Source organism: Pterocles gutturalis, unplaced genomic scaffold, assembly GCF_000699245.1.
Source record: "Pterocles gutturalis isolate BGI_N339 unplaced genomic scaffold, ASM69924v1 scaffold7458, whole genome shotgun sequence".
Lineage (NCBI taxonomy): Eukaryota > Metazoa > Chordata > Aves > Pterocliformes > Pteroclidae > Pterocles > Pterocles gutturalis.
In genome coordinates, this window is record NW_010123177.1 from 100,498 (window position 1) to 119,430 (window position 18,933).

At 44.5% G+C, this 18,933-nt stretch overlaps 1 protein-coding gene across 1 annotated transcript in view; it reads left to right on the forward strand.

Moving 5' to 3' along the window:
- The window catches only part of SMOC1 (SPARC related modular calcium binding 1), an 87,841-nt gene that overhangs the window by 57,906 nt on the left and 11,002 nt on the right, over positions 1–18,933 (forward strand). Inside the window, exons 8-10 of the mRNA XM_010077805.1 lie at positions 5,228–5,420; positions 6,579–6,661; positions 10,222–10,327. Coding sequence (XP_010076107.1) covers positions 5,228–5,420; positions 6,579–6,661; positions 10,222–10,327 — 382 coding nt within the window. The remainder of the gene's footprint in view (positions 1–5,227; positions 5,421–6,578; positions 6,662–10,221; positions 10,328–18,933) is intronic.

Consider the following 18,933-nt stretch of genomic DNA (forward strand, 5'->3'; position numbering starts at 1 on the left):
GAGAAGGACATCTCCCCTGTCCGGCGTAGCCTGTAGCTCTGGGGTTAGGCTATTCACATAGGTTAATTGGGGCTGGGCAGAAGCACAGAGGGAGGTTAGACCCTGTCTTTTGCCTGGTTTGGAAGAAGGACTCCTGTTTCTCAGGAGTGTAGGGATCTCTCCAAGGTGGTTGGTTTTGCTGTCAGTCTCCCTCTTCTTTTAATAAGAAAAAAAAAATGGGTACAGAAGAGCAATATTCAAAAAATAATCAGCTGTGGCTGGATGGCAGGTCTTCTTTATGTCCCACGCTAATCATCCACAGCATCCTTGCAGCCCTGGTGATTGATGCTTGGTCCTTGGGCTATGATAGCAATGAGAGTTGTTATGTGTCAGGAGAGCAGCTGGGGGAGGCTGCCTCGTCCCCAGAGTAGCACGTTGGCTGCATCCAGCCCTGCAAGCTGAGCGTGAGAACGGTTAAGCACAAGCCTTTGGTATAGATGCTGCTGGACACCCTCTCTTCTCAGCTTTGTAAGGTAAACAAACACTCCATCTCTTTAATAACCATCTAGTTTATTAGACAGTCAGATGAGTCCCTTACCTCATCCATCATTTTTATTGTGCAGACACTAGATGTATGTTTGAATGTGTGTACTTAAGGGACCAGGAGTGAGAGAGCTTTTTATGAATCTGACCATGTATTTCTCAGCAGGCCATTACTAGGGGAAAATTGTTGCATAAATAATGTACAACTGCAGATGCCCAAGCCTGTTTTCCTGTAATAGCTCATGGCTTCAGAGACACTACTTTTAAAAGTGTTTTAAGGAGTGTTAGAAACAGTCAAGAGTAAGAAGGAACAAACAGTTAGCATTTTAGAGCTGAGGTTAAGGTAAAATGGATGTTTCTGACAGTGATTCTCTCCTTTGTATGTGCATGGAGAGAATCTATCCTTTTTTTTTTTTTTTTTTTTTGCTGTCATTGAATTTGTTGTAATCTAGACTTGATACCTCCCAAAGCTTTTGCTCCCCAGTAACACCGAGTTGGTAAGTGTTACTCAGCTTCTTTGCTGATGGTTGTCTTAAGTCAAAGCAGAGATGGCAGAAAACGGGAATGTGACAGTGCCTTAAAAAAAAAAGGGGGGGGGGGGGGGTATGATGTTATTGTTGGTCCTGGGAAGGCTGTTTGTGTCCCACTGACTTGCTATTTTAAACGTTCTGTCTTTAAATGTTTAAAAAAAAAAACCTTTTTTATCTTTCTGCACCTGCAGCCCCCATTAACTTGAACAGGGAATAGGCTTTTAAGTACCCTGCGTGTATAATAAATATATGCTTCTTTCTAAGGTGAGAGTTTAATTTCATAGCTGGCATTAAACCTTCCAGCTTGGCCATAGGCTTTCACTATTCTCCATAAACCTGGCCTTGGCAACAACAGCAAAGTTTCCAGTAAGCAGTCTGACTGGAACAAGCTGACTTCAGTGTCCTGGAGCTGGGATAGCATTTGATGGTCCCTTCATTACCCGCGAGACCGTCTTTCAGGGTGACAGCGTATGCCGTTCATGCCAAGTCCCATACTAGGAAAGCTGATGGTATGGATTTCCCAGCTGATTTTGCTGGCTGTTGAAATACACCCCAACTGTTAATATTCATGTTTATTTTTAAGGGAATTAAGTGCTGTTAGAGTGGTAGCCTGGAAGAAAGTGCCTCTCCAGGGGTTAGTGCTAGTTTAATACTTTTTTTCTGCTTAGTAGACAGATGTCGCTGAAGGAACTTTCCACGAAGTTGTTGTGAGACCCTCCATTTAGTGTCAACGTGTTTGCTATTCTGATCCCCTCTAGCTCAGGGAAGGTATGGTGGATCTGGAAAGGATCCAGAGAAAGAACTGGGTCAGATGGGACTCTTCAGCATCTAAAAGAGATGCTATAGGAACCTGTAAAGCAGTGAGAGGCAGGGAGGGAGACTGCAAACTATTCACTGTTCCATCCTTCAGAAGAACTATGGTCAGCAAACAAAACTAGTTGGAGCCAGGTTTACATCAAACCAAAGGATGTGCTGTGTTGCTCATGCAAGATGTAGTCAAGCTGCAGAACTAACTGCAAGATGTCATAGTCAATAAAAGTTTGAGGGGAGATATGGAAATCTGGTGGAAGGGAAAAACCATTGCTACTTACTAAATACAAACTCTGTGTCTGTCTCTGCACACACCATCACGACTGGTCGTGATATGAAATACATGGGGGAAAAAAGTATACGCCTGTCATGTTCCTGTCTTCTCCTCTAAGCATCTGCTTTTGGCCATGGCTGGAGGTGAAACTGAGACAAGTTGGGCCTGTGGTTTGCCTCAATATGTCTGTTTTATGTTCTTCAGGATGTAATGGAATAGATGGGACTTTCATAGTGGCTACTTCCAAATGCATGCTAGAAATGAGAAAAATTTCCCTGCTACTTCAGCTGTACTACCATCTTTGCTAATGATGGGCCACTGAATACTGGTGACAATGGGGGATTTTGCATCATTACATCTATTTGTTGTCAACTGAACAAAACCTGTAAGGTTTGTTTCACTCAGCCTTTAAACACCCTTCAAACAGGAGTGACTACCAATTAGATCGGTGTTCTGGTGGTAAATGTCGGGCCTATTCCATTCCCACTGACTTCTGGTAATATGTGCACAGAATTTTTTGCCATTTTTTATGACATAGCACAAACGTGTGTGTAAGTATGTACGTTTAGTCTGTGTAATTTGCATATCTAACTGCAAATGTATGTAAAATAAGATACTAACTCCTCATTAAAAGATATTCTTTTTTTTCTTTATTTCAATAGAAGTGGCTTTTTTTTTTTTTGTTCTGACACACAAAAAACCCCCACACTATTTTTTTCAGAGTAATTTTTAGTGCTAGTTTAGCAGGAGTCAAAGGACTTGAGAGATCTTGGTTTGACTTTGTGCACTCAGGAAGCTTTGGGGATTTAGTCAGAAAAATTTCTGGAATGTAGTTCTCTTCAGCAGAGGTTTTTTTTTTCTTCTGCTTATTATATAAAATGATGACAGGGGATTCTGCCCCTATTTTTGCTTCCCCAAGCTGCATGAATGATCCTCCTCACCTGAGGGCCAAGGTGTGAATTGCTGTCGGGGGGCAAGCGGGGCCCCTCGTGATGTAAGTGGTTTGTTAAGGAGCCCGCAGGCCTCTCGCTCAATGACTTCTCTGTCCACGTACAGCTTGGGAACAGTCACGGGGCCTTTTTTTCAGATATGAAATCTGTCAGCAAAGTGAAGTCAGCTTAAATATCAGCTGAGGCTTGAGCTCCCTTTCAGTTTTTGTTGACTTTATCCCCTCCTGCTCCTTCCTGATCAAGTTTCTCTCTGCTTGAGTCAGACTTGCCGACCCTTAGAAGTTTTTATTCTGTGTTTCAGTTGTGTGGATTTGTGTGTGGCAAAGTTCAGGTGCCCTTCGCGTTCCCAGCCTCAACAGTGATAGGAAGCGCTGAGGAGAGGGAGACCATTCTGGGTCTCTGAGACTCTTTAGCTGCTACAGTTCAATTAGAAAACAGTAAAAGTGCTTCTGGTACCCAAAGCTGCTGTGCTCAGGTGACACTGTGCAGACCTGCTGGAGTTTTCTGTGCTGTACCTGCTGCTACCAAGCTGAGGAATTCTAGTTGTGAGTCAGCACCCCTTCTGTTCCCCAAGTACAGATTAAAAATTACTCTCTGCACCAGAATTTATCACCAAAATGTGAGACATAACCGATGGGCTACAGACAGGCAGGCAGGCAAAATACATGGAAACAGTGAGCGTGTGTTAGTGGTGTGCTGAGCCTGTCCCGGGGGCAGGATGCTGAGGTCATGCCATGTCTGCTGGCTGACTGTGCAAACATCTGCAGGTTTGAGATGAACCTGTGGTGTCGTTGCCTGTCAGCGTTGAAGCATTTTATGTATTGAAAGCTTGAGGGGATTCTTGGCCGTGACAAGGAATTTCAGATGCTGTGGCTTATTTATAGAAAGAAAAGAAAATACAGAGTAAACTGCAAGGGAGAGAAAAGAAGGAAAGAACAACTGTTCCTGCTTCTGTTTTTTGTCACTCTCCTAAGGACAAAAGTTAGGAGTTATTTTATTGTCTTTTTTTACTCTAGACTTAGACATGTTTTAAATCCTGTGATCATCTGCCTCAACTGCTTTCTGTCCTACATGCATACTTTTTTTCTCTCTGTGATACCTCAGTGTTTTCCAAAGTTGAAGTAGTTTTACTGCTTCTCAAAGGACCGGAATATTTGAAGACTTGTAGTTGTGACCTTCTGGCTGTTGAGCCATATAGATCTTAACGTCCCATAGGTACTCTGTGCATCTCTTCCCCTTTAATGGCTGGTCCATATAAGAGGCAGCAGCCTGGCACTTCTCCATGCATCTGTCACTCCTCTGCAGGCAGCAGTCAAAGAGGCAGCATGAGGGCTGAAGGGCTGTCTGCAGAAGCCACTTCTGGCTTCTTTCTGTTCTTTGCTGTGTGCTATCTGTGTACTCTGTTCTCTGGTTGACAATGTCTTTGGAAATATTTTTTTCTGTGTAATAAGCTATTAAGGAACAGGGTCCTACCTAGCCCTCGGTAGGAAGCAATGTTGGGTGTCCTCTGTTCTCCAGGTGAGGGCAACAGTGGAGTGTGCTGGAGAGGTGATGGCAGTGTGGGTAGAATGGGATATCCCATTCTGTTCCCTGCCAAGGTGTGTGCAGGTGCTCTCCACACTGATGTTAAAGCATAACCTTCTGCTCCTCTTGGGACTGTGTTGGAGAGATGCTAGTGAGAGGGATGTGTGCATTGCAGTCTGGAGAAAGAGATGGTGGGGCAGGGCATGGTGTTTGCTTCCTTTGTTTAACTGGAAAGTAAAAGTCACAATTTAGCATCTCTCAGTATGTGAAAACATCATCTGGGACATGCTTACCCTATGTCTGCAGGAATAGTGAATTATTGTTATCTGATAGCTCTGTTCCAAAACCCAGGTGAAAAGGAACATTTTTTTCCTGTTGTTCCTGTCTTGCTGGGCACTTGGCAGTCAATATCTGTAATGCATAATTTTGTTGTGTCACAGCTAAACATAGGAGGAAGCTCTTGACCCAGAAGTCCCCAGGGATGTAGACACACTCGTGTTTGCTGAGGAGGAAACAGACACAAAGGTCTCCTGATGTGAAGGATACCCATATCCTGCTGAGCTGAGGAAGGTGATCTTGATCTGACTTTTTTCTCCAACCCCCCTCCCGTCTTCCAGAGAAGGTTCACTCCTGCGACCAGGAAAGGCAGAGCGCCCTGGAGGAGGCCAGGCAGAACCCCCGCGAGGGTATCGTCATTCCCGAGTGTGCTCCCGGCGGGCTCTACAAACCAGTGCAATGCCACCAATCGACTGGGTACTGCTGGTGTGTCCTGGTGGACACAGGACGCCCCCTGCCTGGTACTTCCACTCGGTAAGAGCTATAGGCCTGGTGCGATGGCTGCCTGCAGAAGATGAGATAAAAAAAAATACCATTGCTATATTAGATAAGTTCCTACTTCTAGAGCAGTCTAACCTTCCTTAGAGCTAGCAATGTCATATGTGAGGCTCCCTGTTGAATGTTACTATGCAGTTTCCTGTCTGTAGGAGCTGGTGCATAGAAACTACTGCCCTTAGTTTCCTCTACATTAAGTATTCACGCAAAGCAGCCTTTTTTTCTCTGGCTTGCAGATTTTGAGTGATAGCAGGAATCACAGAACAGTTTGGGTTGGAAGCAGCCTTAAAGTTCATCTAGTTCCAACCCCCCTGCCATGGGCAGGGACACCTCCCACTAGCCCAGGTTGCTCAAAGCCTCATCCAGCCTGGCCTTGAACCCCTCCAGGGATGGGGCATCCACAGCTTCTCTGGGCAACCTGGGCCAGTGCCTCACCATCCTCACAGGAAAAAAGGCTTCCTAATATCTAATCTAAATCTACCTTCTTTCAGCGTAAAATCATTACTCCTTGTCCAGTCGAACCAGGGCTTTTCTCAAGAGTACAGGTCAGCCACATGAGCAGTGAAAAGAGAAGTGGCTTTGTTGCATTATCCTCTGCTTTGTATTTCCATGCTGCAGCCACTTGGATCCTGACTAGTACAAATTTAAGACTGCTTGGTTGTGTGTTGATAGATTTTAAGCTATCATGAAAAAGGATAGATTTTTCTTTGTTACTCTATATCTTAAAACAACCTAGGGAATCTTTTCTCACTTGGGCTTTGGAAACAAATTGTGGGTCTGGCAAGTTAGAAAAACAGGCCACTAGGAGGTGGGACCTAAACTCTGCTAGATACAGTGATTCTGCAGAGCATGGGCAGCTTTCAGAAAAAGTTCAGCCTGTGCCAAAAAGAGCTGGAAGAGGGCCTTGTGCTGTTTGTGGATTTGGGCTGGTAGCTGGTACTGGACTTTAAAGTATGCTCTTCCCTCTCTGCTGCTGCTGCTGTTGCTGACTGTCCATAAACAGATGCTTGAGAGTAATATTTCTTCTCCAGGTTTGTTTCCCCTGCAGTAAGCAGATAAGACACAACCCCTTAGCAACCATCTGATGACACTAGAACTATATCACATAGTTTAGCTTCTGCTGTTCTCCTTTTTCAGCTATGAGACCCCAGTGTGTGAAAGCGATGCCAGATCGAAGAGCACAGAGATTGATGATCCATTCAAGGACAGAGAACTTCCAGGTCAGAGAGGAACAAGATCCTGTCTCTGCCTTCTCCCCTTGTCTCAGCTTGGGACTCTTAAAAGACCAATAATATTGTTGAGGAGATGGGGGATTTCCCTCACAGTGCATGTTTTACCATGGGTTTTATTCTGTGTTATTTTGGATCACCTCCAGTTTCAGCAGTGAACTGGAGAAGGCTGGGAGTGTCCTGGGGGCTGGTTTATTGCCTGTCTGCCGTTCTTTGAACACATGTCTGGGATCAGAATTTTCAGTCAAGAAACCTGGATGCCTGGAGGTCCTGTGGGGAAAGAACAGGCTCAGCATTGAAAGTTGTTCTTCAAAGCCTGGCCAGGACAGGATCCTGTCCATTTAGCAGGGCTTCTCAGCAGCTTGGTGCCCCCTTAGCAACAAAAGAGGACACAGCCAGCCAACTGGGTCCCTGACACTGCACGGACCAGGGCAGTGTCCTGGTGCACTAAGGTCCCTTTGCTAATGCTGGCTGCTCACTTAGCTGGACTTTATCCCGCGTTTTCTGCCTGGGACCCGCTTTATCTCCTGTTCCTTACTCTTAACATAGTGACAAGCCATAATTTACTGCTGGCCTACCTTTTTTCTGCTAGGAAGACGTGCTGGGTATAGGTGTCTGTGCAGGTCTTAAAAATGCTATCCTACCTGCCTATGCTCTGGTTTTCCCTTCCCACCACCTTTCTAAGGAGCAGTCTGAGGGGCCCTTGCTGACAGGTCAGCCATTGCTCTTGTGGGTGGGGGCTGACTGCTTGCAAACATAAGCTACAGTGGGTCTCTCTCCACCATGAGGGAGTGGGAGGGACCAAGAACCCTGGAGAAAGAGCTGGTATCTCTGGATCCACTTCATTTTCTCCTGGCCTTTTATAGGCTTGGCATAAAGTGAGTTGTCCCTGAGCAGGTTAGCAAAGGAAATGAGATTTGTTCCAGATTTGCCTTCTGTGTTTCCTGCTTTTCCTCCTGCCAGCTCCTGACCTCAACCCCATAGCTTTCTGCTCAGCAACTCTGCTCTCAGCAGGGCTCTCTTCTATGTGTCTCTTCATTGTCACAAATCATGTAAAAATTTTGTACCTGCTTCTCTCTCACATTTGAATGAAATTGGCCAATTGGTTCAAGTATTACTTTGGAGGGTAGGGGAGGGAAACCAGCTAAATGATTGCATTAAGGCTCATTTCCTTAGGAAATCATGATAAAATAGAATAACCCTACTTCCATTTTTCTCAATCCCCTTCTCCCCTTGCTTTACTGCCTCACCCTGCACTTCCCCCTGCCTCTTCAGGACTCCTCTGTTGAAAATCCTTTGCTCTTGGGCTGTTTATTTGAGACTCTCTTTCAGATGCAGCATCTCTCAGGAAGACAAAATGGTTTTGTTTCCCTTCTCCCTCCTCTTTTGCACAGTAGTTGCAGCTGGACAAGGGGACAGGAACTGCTTGACACAGAAGAGGACACATAACACTCTGTAGCTTAGTGGTCTGGTCCCCAGTGTCAGACTCCAGGAGAGTTCCCCTCAGCTCAAGCCAATTTTCTGTGCCTGACTAAACTTTCAGCTCTGTGCTTGGCTGCATTGGCTGGCATCATGATCCTGTCACTGAAAATACCTTTGCCAGTGGAGAGACTAGGAGATGAAGGATCTGATCCAGGTTTGTCTGCCTGAGAGATGCTGTGCTGCATGATCTTTTGATGCAGACCTGAGGTTTGTTTGATTAGCTGCTCTTTTTATGCAGAAATTCACTGATGAGACAGAACAGCAGAGAGTGAGAGAGGATATTTCTTTTTACTTTTTTCCACTCTTCTTTCTGAGCAGAACTGAATTTTTTTAAGAAAAGCTTGTGCTTTAATTTGAGACTGATTATTCCATTTCCACTCAGTTCTGTAAGACCCGATACCTTATTCTTCTTGTAGAGGTTTGCCCATTCTTCAGATTTTCAGAGCTGCAGGCGGTGTGCTCCTGTATGAACAGACCCTGCAGAGGCCAGGGTGGGGGAGACACAAGTCCAAATCCTTGCACACCTGCACATACCCTCCTCACAAACTGTGTCATGGCTGTGGCCAGAAGAAAGAAAGAAAGAAGGAAGGAAAGTGTTGCTTGCACATAGCAAATGGCAAGCTGCTAATTCCTGTAGACGGTGAGATGCTGAGGCCCCAGGGAGATGACTTCTAGCAAATGGTTTTTCAACCTTCTCATTACTGCAACAAAAAGCTCCTTTAAGTGAGTGGTCTACTCTGGCTGCCATAGCAGCTTACCCATTACAATGCTGACATTTTCTGGACCATGTGCCAAACGAGTGCTGAGGGGTGTGCGTGTGTGTAATGCACATAATATGGAGACATGCGAGGGACTGTTGGGTAGCTGTTGCAGAGAACAGAGCCTGTAATACTGCAAAGGAGGGAGTTTTGTCAGACCAATTTGCAAGCTGCTTTCAGCTGTCAAGGGATTACAGTAAGTTTCTGGTGCTCTGTTTGGGGTACACGTGCTTCTCTGCTTGTCCCAGCAAAGCAGAAAGTGTTGACACTGCTATATGTTGCTAGGGGGGTGCTGTTTTCTGATGTCTGCTGCCCTAATCAGGTGCCTAATTAGTAGTGAATGGTGGTTTTGGGGAAGAGAAGAGGTGATGTATGTGGTGAATGGCTTCTCTGTCACATCGGAGAAGACAGCAGGATGGGAGATGAGGAGTTGAAGTTAAATACATTTGTTCCTTGGTAGGCTATCGTTGCAGTATTAATGTGGTAGTAAATGAAGCATGCTTTTGCTCCTTTAAGAGCAAAAGCCAGGAAGTGGCATAGATTGCCTCATAAAGGTGAGGAGATGGAGATTTCTGTCTCAGCTGTGTCGTAACAGGCTGGCACTGTTAAGGATAGAAGGCTCTGCTAGTCTGTGGTTATCATGGTGGGGAACCGGACGGCCTCAGGACTAAGTAATGGAAATGGTTACCAAGCTTGTCTTCAGCCTGCTTTGTCCTGCCTAAGCCAGCAGGGACTGGAGGCGACTGCCACATGTTGACTTAGTCTGACATATTTCCCATGCAGTGTGATCATGCAAAGAACTGAATTATTGTGGTAGCTGCTGGCAGGCAGTGCTCTCTGTGCCTGAAGAAGAGAGTGTGAGCAGCAGCGCTCGCCTTGGCCTGTGCTTTGGGAAGCTTTAAGCTGTCAGTTAGGCACTCAGGACAGCCATGTTTTCAGAGGAAGATGGCCCAGGAGGTAATGAGTTGTTTTGTAAACTTCTCTGCAAGTGTCACCATGGGAACTCCCGTCTGCCAGGCGCTTCCAGCACATCCCTGTGGTTATGCTGGTAGGGAACTGGGAGAGGCCATAAAGCTAACCACATGGTCTTCCTGCCAGATATTGTTGGTGACCCTGTGTGTGCCTGGACAAAAGCTGCAGGACAAATTGCCATGCAGAGAAACCCACTGAGGGATTCTTCTGCTGTTCCTTAGAGACTGATGATGGCTGCCATCTTACAAACAAAGGGGGTTCTGGCTGATCCTTGCTGAACTGGGGTAGGAGATGAATCCTGTGTGTTCTTGCATTAAACCTCCTCTTCTCTTTCTGCAGGCTGCCCAGAAGGGAAGAAAGTTGAATTTATTACCAGCTTACTTGATGCTCTGACCACGGACATGGTACAGGCCATTAACTCAGCAGCACCTACTGGGGGTGGGAGGTGAGTCTGGAAACACTTGGGCTGAACACCGCCGAGGTGGCTGCAGAGCTCTGAGTGCCTTGGAAGTGGGGGCGGGAGGGAAGGGTGATGCTCTGTGTTGATTCGGGTTCCTCTGGGTTGCTGAGAGAAGAGCTGAGGATGCATCTGCAGAATGCTCTGTCCTGTCACCCTAGCCCTGCCTGCCTCCTCCCGCCCCTCCTCCCTGACAGCTGCTCCACCATAAAGGTTAGTAAAGCCCATTTGAAGTGTGAAATGAGAGCTCAGTGGGAGGAAGTGGCTTGTTCTTTTGTCCCCTGGTGCATGAAAAGACCTAATAAAATGCAAATGGATTGAAGGAGACCGTGTGGCCTAGTGGCTACCATGGGGAGTGAAGAAAGAGAACCGAATTCTTGGCAGTACCAGCGCTGTGGTTTTGCTGTGGGGCTGGAGCCAGCCCATGGATGAGGAGAGGAGCTGTTTTTGTGGCACTCCCCTCTGACCAATTGCCTGTTCATCCCTCTTGGAAAGAGCAGCAGGTCAGGTCTGTTGCAAGAGGTGGGCAGAAGTCTGCATTCCTGGGGAACTGGAGAAAAGCTGAGGTCTTGTCTCCCCCTTCTGCTTGATAACAGCAAATCCCTTAATCGCAGCAGCTGCAGTGCTGCGACAGGCCAGGCCATTGAGAATGGACTGTGATGGATTTAAAAGAAGTGCTATATTGCCTTGGCTAGGTAAGACTTCTACAGTTCTGCATTCCCCTGACTATAAAAGGAGTCTGTGCTAGTTGAGCACGCAGGGATGCCACAACAAATACTGTGCTCGCATTCATAGGGGTGTAGAGATGAAGGAGGTGCATGTGTTACTTCAGTGGGTGTCTCCAATGTATTGAGAGGGATGTTGATCCCCTGCTTTCCTCTTTCAAAATGTAGAAGGAAGCAGTGCTGTGTTCAACTACTCAAGACAAAGAACTTCCTGGGTGGCACCTCTGTGCCTCTTGGTTTCAGTATGGGTTACTTGTGAACCATATGGTTTTAACTTTGCATTTAGCCCTTACAAATCAGGCCAGTGGCTGAGTGCCTGCCCACTGAATATTCTGTAGCCCATTGAATTAGCAGTATACGCCTAGCATGTCTGTATTCATATAAACAGGATTAAAAATGCCCCAAGGATGGGAAATACATCGTTCTCTCCCAGCCATAAGCATTCCAATGTCAATTCTGTCTAATTTGCACGGTTCAAATGCAGTGGGTAGGGGTGGCAGGAAGCCCTGGAGAGTATTTGATATTTGTTTGGCATCTTTGGCACTGGGACTGAAACCCAGCCAATGTAATCATCACTCTTAAAATAAAGCTTAATATAAACCAATATTGTAGAGACCAGAGCTGTATGCCCCCACTGCACTTCTATAAGTGCCCAAGCTTTGTGTATTTCTCAGCTTTCAATAGAAGCCTTTCTGGTAGAACTTTTCACTGCTCAGCTCTTCACATAGTCATGATGTTGATTTATTTTCAGCTTGAGTGTCGGCAGCCCAGTTGCAAGGGGAAAAAGAAATCTTTTTAGCAGGCTGTCCTTTGTTGGGCGAAAGAGTGCTACCACCCCAATGCTCTGCCTGCTCACAGCCACGATTAAATTCAGACAACTGCTCTGGCACAAACTCCCATCTGCATCAGCTAGGCTAAGCACATACCCCAAAGAACATATGTCAACCTTTTCCATCCCACCATGCCATGATGGGGTCATTTATTTTGGAAAGAGAAGCATTACAAGGAATTTTGGGTACTTAAATGAAAATTTAATCAGTACAGCTTTCATTTCATATGAGTTTGGAGAGTTGGGAAGCTATCTCTGCAATGTGTCCTGCTTTCCAGATTTCCCAAGGGGAGGAATGTCCTGAGTCTTCTCTTCAGGAATATCTGAAGTTGTCCGGGTGACCTAATTTCACTTTGGCACTGGAAATGAAAGCTCTTTTCCAAGACAAAAGGGTATTTAACCTATGGGGTTAATCATAGGGCTAATTAATTTCCAACCTTAACAACTAACAAAATACTGGAATTATGACACTGCTTATCTTGTATCTCCCTGGCCCAGGTTTGCTGAGAAGGTCATGTTGAAAAGAAAAGCTAGAGATCTGGTTGTCTGACTTTTCTTAATGTCAGTCAAGTCAGTTTTAGTGTCAGTTTTCTTATTTGTGAGGCAAACTTCACTTACTGCAGGCTCTTCTCCATCTTTGCCATAATGATGGCAGAACAGGTTCTGTATTTAAACACGCACTGGTTCTCTCTGTGGCCTCCCTCTTTCTGTTCCTATACAGTGTTTAGCATTTCATCCTCCTGGGCTAAAAAAGATGCATCCAATGATCCAAGGTAAATTTTCATTGTATCACCAGCAAAGCTCGTGCCTGTTGCAGGGGTCAGCCCAGGCAAGCAGCAAGCTGTACCCCCATGTCAGTTGGCCCCATATATTGTCCTATGTATTTTAATCAATCAGAGGATTAGCAAGTAGGAGTTTTAGGAAAGGGGGGGAGTATTCCTGTTTCTCCATGACAGCAGAGAGATGATACCAGCATACAATATGGATCTTTAGTATCAACATTAAAATAGAGGACCAAACACAGAAGAGCCTTTCTAAAGTGTACAGGACTGAAAGAAAGAAAAAAAATGGTTGAAGGATGATTTTGTATAATCTGAGTGTCTCCATAGGGACGAAAGCTCTGCAGGCTCTTTAGTCTAGCAGGGAGGAACATGATTAGCTGAATATAAACAACCTTGTGATCAAAATTTCTTTAAAGGGAGGGCAATTCTAAGGCAGAATGAAGTCACGAGGGAGGTGACAGATTCCTTCTCTCTAAGACTTTCATCTTAGGCCTGATGCCTTTCAGAAAGACTTGCTTTAGTCAAACCCGAGTTATGGTCCTATGAGTAATTTGATTCACATTCTGTGAGTATGATATACAGGAAATCTGATTAGATGACCCTGCGTCCTTCAGTCTGGATCTGGATATGAGAGTGGAAACTTGCATTTGCTGAGTGTCTTCATCTTCAAGGCTTAACCTATTTATGCCACAAAGCTATCTGTGACTTTACAATCAATGTCCGTATTACTTTTTTTTTTTTTTGGGTGGGGGGCAAGCATGAGGAGAAATGATAGAGATCTGCATTTAAAATAATACATAGAGCTTTGCTAAACTGCACTCTTTATACTCGGCACACAGAAAAATAATCTAGTAGCAGCAAAGTAGCTGTACAACTTGAATTGCTGCAGGCCATGTAAGTAAAACCTGATAAGACTTTGTTTTAAGCATGCCCAATAAAAAAAAACAACCTTGTAATCCCTTATAGGTCTTGTCTCATTTAAGCAAGTTCAAAGCTATTGACTTTAATTGAGTTACTTTTGCTTTACAGTAATGTAAATGAGATGAGAGCTTCCCTTCCTTGTGGCCCTTGTTTACATTACAGCAAAATAGCCAAGTAGACTTAATTTAGACTTTTGAAACAGAAAATCTCTGGTAAAATTCATACTTAGTTTTAAGTTAGTGTAATAACTCCAAGGCACATCTTGTTACTGTATGTTTTCAAAGTAATGAAGGGAGCACTTGTAGGAAATTGGTTTACTACCCTGTGTTTGGTATACTTTTTGAAAAGGCGCATAGTTGGAATTGTTCATGTATAAATCCTATATAATAGGAGCAGCACTTCTTAAAATTTAGACTTCACTTTAGTACATTTTAGTTTATTTTCTAATCTGGACATACTCATATCAGACAGGGCTTAAACTAAAATAGACCAAAGGGGATCCTGGCCTGGGTTTCCCTGATGTGAGAAACACTCTTCAGTCCCTGCCAATCCAGAAATGAATTTTAGTTGCCAAAATGTGGGCACTATGGCTTGCTGCATTATCAGCAAAATTATTAATGCCCTGTGGAATTTTGGGTTAAAAGAGCAGCTTACAACAGACACCCTTATCATGTAATATAGCTGCTGTGTCCTGTCATTTTAAGTTGCCAATTATTCTCCATGTAATAGCCCTAAAAAGTACTTCAGAAAATTGCCCCCGAGGTTCCCTTTTGTGCTCTAGCTGAGTAGCTAGAAGCAGGCAAGCACAGCTCAGCACATCTCTGGGGTGTTCTGAAGCCCAGCCATGTTTTAATAAAGATTGACACTTTCAAACAGTGTGGGGAGGTTAATGCCCAACTCCTATTGCATTTCAATTGAAGTTGAATACCAGCTCCTCTTTGTGTTCCTGAGGAAATTCTAGCCTAATTAAAGATACGGTCCATGTAAGAGGAGTCAGTCAGTGAGGAATGAAGGAAGGTAATTTTTAAACCTTCTAAATGATTTATCCCACAATCTTCAGAAAAGTTGTGTTCAGAAAATGTTTCATATACAACTTAGCCGGAGGAGAGGAAGAAACTGGGTCTGTAATAGGAAGATAACTTAAGTTTTAACTGTAGAGGAATTATGCGTTCCCTGTAATGAATTTGGACTGTAGTACCCTTTTGTTTAGTCTGAACATCACTTTTTGTTGGCTTCTTGATTCTTTTGCTACAGGATACGGAGAATAATAAAACAAATACATGATCCTTTTGCAATTCCATTAGAGTAATCCTCTTTGATTCACGCCATGTTCCACTGTTACAGCTTTTAACTTTAGAATAGGCAACTGCAAAGAACAACAAAAGCAGAGTAAGAAGTGGAAGCAGAGCAAAAACAATTCTGAATTTTGCCTCAGCTTGTTAAACTCTCATTACTTTCCGCCAGTCCCTACAGGCACCTTGGTGGACATCATCAATATTGTCATGGGTGTTGACTGTCAGGGTCAGTCCAGTCCTTTCTTTAGGTTTCCTCTCATCTGACCTTCATTAAGCAACAGCACCAAGCAAGGTATACATCCCTGCAAAATATTTTCAAGACATAGAAGCTTATATCTTTAAGTTTGGTAGACATCCTGACCACAAACATACCTTGTGTGTTAAGAGTGGAAGCCAGACTATTTTTTTTTTTTGCTACTCTTGCTTCTGCTAGCGGCTTCTTGTCCATCAGTGTTCTTTCACCCTGGAATAGCTCCCTCTGGTTTACAGTCTCTGCAGTCCAGAGTTAGGTGTTGTTAGGCCAGTCTTACTCCCCTTTGCCCTTCCTGCCTCAGCTGCTATTGTTGCTACATAGAATTAGTATTACAAAATAATAGGTTTTCTAAAAGTGATCATCTGTTGGGTACTTCAGAGATTGCAGCCTTGCTTTCTCTCCAAGAGGTGTTTTGGATGAGGGTTTTCCGTCACTGCCACAGTCCTGTGGGCCCGTACAGCCTGTGCAGTGGGATGCAGTGGGGCTGTGAGTGCTCATGGAGCAGAGGACCAGCTTTGTTAGGATGGACTTCAGTTTACTCACTACAATTTATTGGGGCATTTACACGTTGACAGCACAGTTCTATAGAGAATAATGTGATTGCACACTGTACGTGGCTCTGTATGTGAGTAATGTCTGACTTTTGCTGCTTTTGTATACTTTACCCTATATACCTCACATTCTTCCCTGCTCCTTCCCACTGAGTGTACCCCTTTCTTGCAAGGGGCCTCAAGGGCTGGAAAGCATTACGGACTGCATGCAAAGTGCATATTCAGCTGTCCATTTGATATTTTGGCATATTCTCTCTCTGCTCCAGAATTCAGTGCAGCTACAAGAAGTGCATGCCCATGGTTTTTTTTCCCATAGTCTCTTTGCTTCTTGCCCATACCCCAGTTACACGAGATGATACGCAGGTGTTCTGTGGAAGTGTGTCTCAATTGGAAAACAGTATTGTTGAACGTAACAGCACCTTAACTCACGTATCTCCAAGCATAAGCCACCTTAGAAATAAGTATTCTCCTCCTATGAGGGAGCTGACAGCACATTATACAGGAGGAGGAGCAAAAGTCCGCTTAGAGAAGACTATATACGTGATGCCAACACATTAGTAAGTAAGCTGAGAGAGCAGGCTCCCTGTCTTAGGCTGTTCATGACAGACCATGGTTCTCTTCACTGTTGGACTGCGGGTGGGCTTATGCTGCATAATGGAGCTAAACTTGTTGGCTCATGTACGACAGCAATCCAGCAATAGCAGGTTAGATTTGGAAAATCAGCTTACACACAGCTCTTTGCTTCCCCAGCACTCATTCTTTAGGATTGATTGCTTTGTCATAGAGTGCTAAAGAGGAACAATTAGGAAGAAAAGTAACTACATCTGTAATGTAGTTAGCACAAGAAGACTGAGAAGGCTGTCTGCATTTTGGTAATGTCTGCCTTTACTGGGTGTTACAAAGCTGCTACAGCACTGGAGTGAGAGGCTGGAATTCAGTGGATTTTTGTGTGACTGGTGTTAGAGCAAGACTTGTTTTGCTGGGAGTTGAGAATGTATAGAGCAGCTTTGTTCTCGGTTTTTCTAATTCCTTTATGGTCTGAACAAGTAGAGAGGCAGCCCGATGAATGATGTTTGCATCTGAGAGCTGATTTACTTCTCTTGCAACAGCAATAGAAAGGTAATAGAGGGAAATTTCCCTGGAATACTCCTGCAAAGTCTGTGCTTGCAGGACAAGGGGAGCCCCCAGATTTATTTCAGCTGACTCTGCAGGTATGGTTGTTGTCATGGCACATCATCAAAGCTAGGTGGCTTAGGAGTGCTGTGAAGTTGCATCAGTTTATGTTTTATGGATGATGCATAAGCGTCTTGCATGGGCAGCTGTCAAAGTCTAGATAGATACAGTGTAGTAACCTCAGCCTTCTTTAGCCTATCATGACATTTCACGAGCCAGGAAGATATGGCTGCACTGAGATGCTGTGGATCCTTCCTGTTCTGGGATTCTGGATGATCATCAGAAAGGGCAGGCAACCAACTCAGGAACTGTAGTCCTGCTAAGCCAGCCATCAGGAAGTGGTAAAAACTCAAAAATGGATATATCTTCCTTCCTCCTACAATCACAACAGTTAAACTAATTCCGTTTTGCTTGATTAGCACGCTGCAGTTTTCAGCGTGAGCTCTCAGCGTGTTTCTAATGGCAAAGATTGGTGTATCATCACCTCATGAATCAATGTATTTGTATTAGCCTGTGGATTTCCCTGATTTTCTTTGTGGAGGTGCTGAAGAGAGCTATATTACCTCTCTTGGTAACTCATAAGAGCTCCTCCTTGGTGTGCCTCTGAAAAAGAGGCATCTTTAACTCCTGCTTCTGTGTCTCTTCAGCAGGTAGAGAGAAGCTTGTGTTCCTGTCTGTTGTCTTTCTGCTGTTGGTTCTAAGATGCTCTGCTATTTTCTCCATTTCTGCCTCCCCAGTTGTGAGCCTTCAGTAAATAAAAAAGCAGGCCAAGGTGTGGACAGGGGGAATCTTACATGGAAAAAGCTCATGTTTTATCACTCCATCTCAGCAAAGCAGAATATTGTCCCTTGCAATACAAAACTTCCCTGTGGCTGTTGGAAACATGCTAGTCTTCAAATAGCCAGCTTGCTTCCAAAAGGGAGAGAGGCCAATGGCTGTGCTCATAAATGTCATAAAAACAAGCCACAGGATGTGTTTTTATTCTCTCCTGTCATCCTGGTCTTGACACACAGTTTCAAGGCTCTGAAAAATCCGGGCACTCCCTTAGCTTCCTGGGGAGATTTTTGCAATTTCTGCTTGTGGCTCCAGGGGCTTGCCTTGTGTTTTGGCTCCCAAAACTAAGCCAGACTTATTCCCAACCTCTTCTTCCTCCCCCACAGTGTTTATCCCACTGTACGTTGACCAGATGCTGTGACTGAACATGAGGCTGCTTCTCAGCTAAGAATTAAATGATGAAGGAGATAGTTTCAAGTAAAACCTTGGGGAAAATGTGCAGTTTGCCTCTCCCTACTGTGTGTGTTTATTTGTTGCAAGGATACACATGTCTCTGGATAGGGGCTACCTTTCTAAATTGTATTCTTATTTGTAAAAGCTATCAGAGAAGGTCAGTCGGGATTTCTGTTCTCCACCTAAGCTCCAGTGCTTGCTTTCTGCATGTTGCAGACTCCCCTGCACTAGTGATTTAAATTACCATGAGAGTAGGGTGGGTTTTTTATTTTTCACGCTCTGTAGCTGCATTTTAGAGGCAAAACTGGTCATACCAGGTCAAAAGAATTTTCTCATTTCTAGTTCCCAACAAAGAAATTTTCAGTGACTGTTTAAATATATTTCCTACTAGTTTCCGAAACAAGGTTGGTGACGGTCTTAAAGTGCATTTAATAAGGTACCTGGGTTCATATTTTTGCATCAGTTAGAATGCCCCAAACTCACACCAGAATCTGGCTGCTTGCAGCATGCAACTGTCTCTCTCTCCTTGCTGGGGAAGGAATTTAGGCAGCAGTTGGAAATGTCTCCTGGAAATAAGTCTGAGCAACCAGTGCCAGGGTAGCATGTCTGACTACCTATCCACTAATTTCCATGCACTGAAATGCTTTATTCCTGGGAGGAAAAGGCTCAAGTCTCAGCCTCATTTCAGCTTTCTCCATTGGCACGCTCTTCACATGGAGAAAAGACAGACTGGTGCAATTTTTAAAGAATTCTTCTTTAGAAAGAGTTTCTTCACTGGTTCTTGGTATCACTGAGGAATAACCCCTTTCCCACTGCTGCTGCAGAGCACCAGACACCG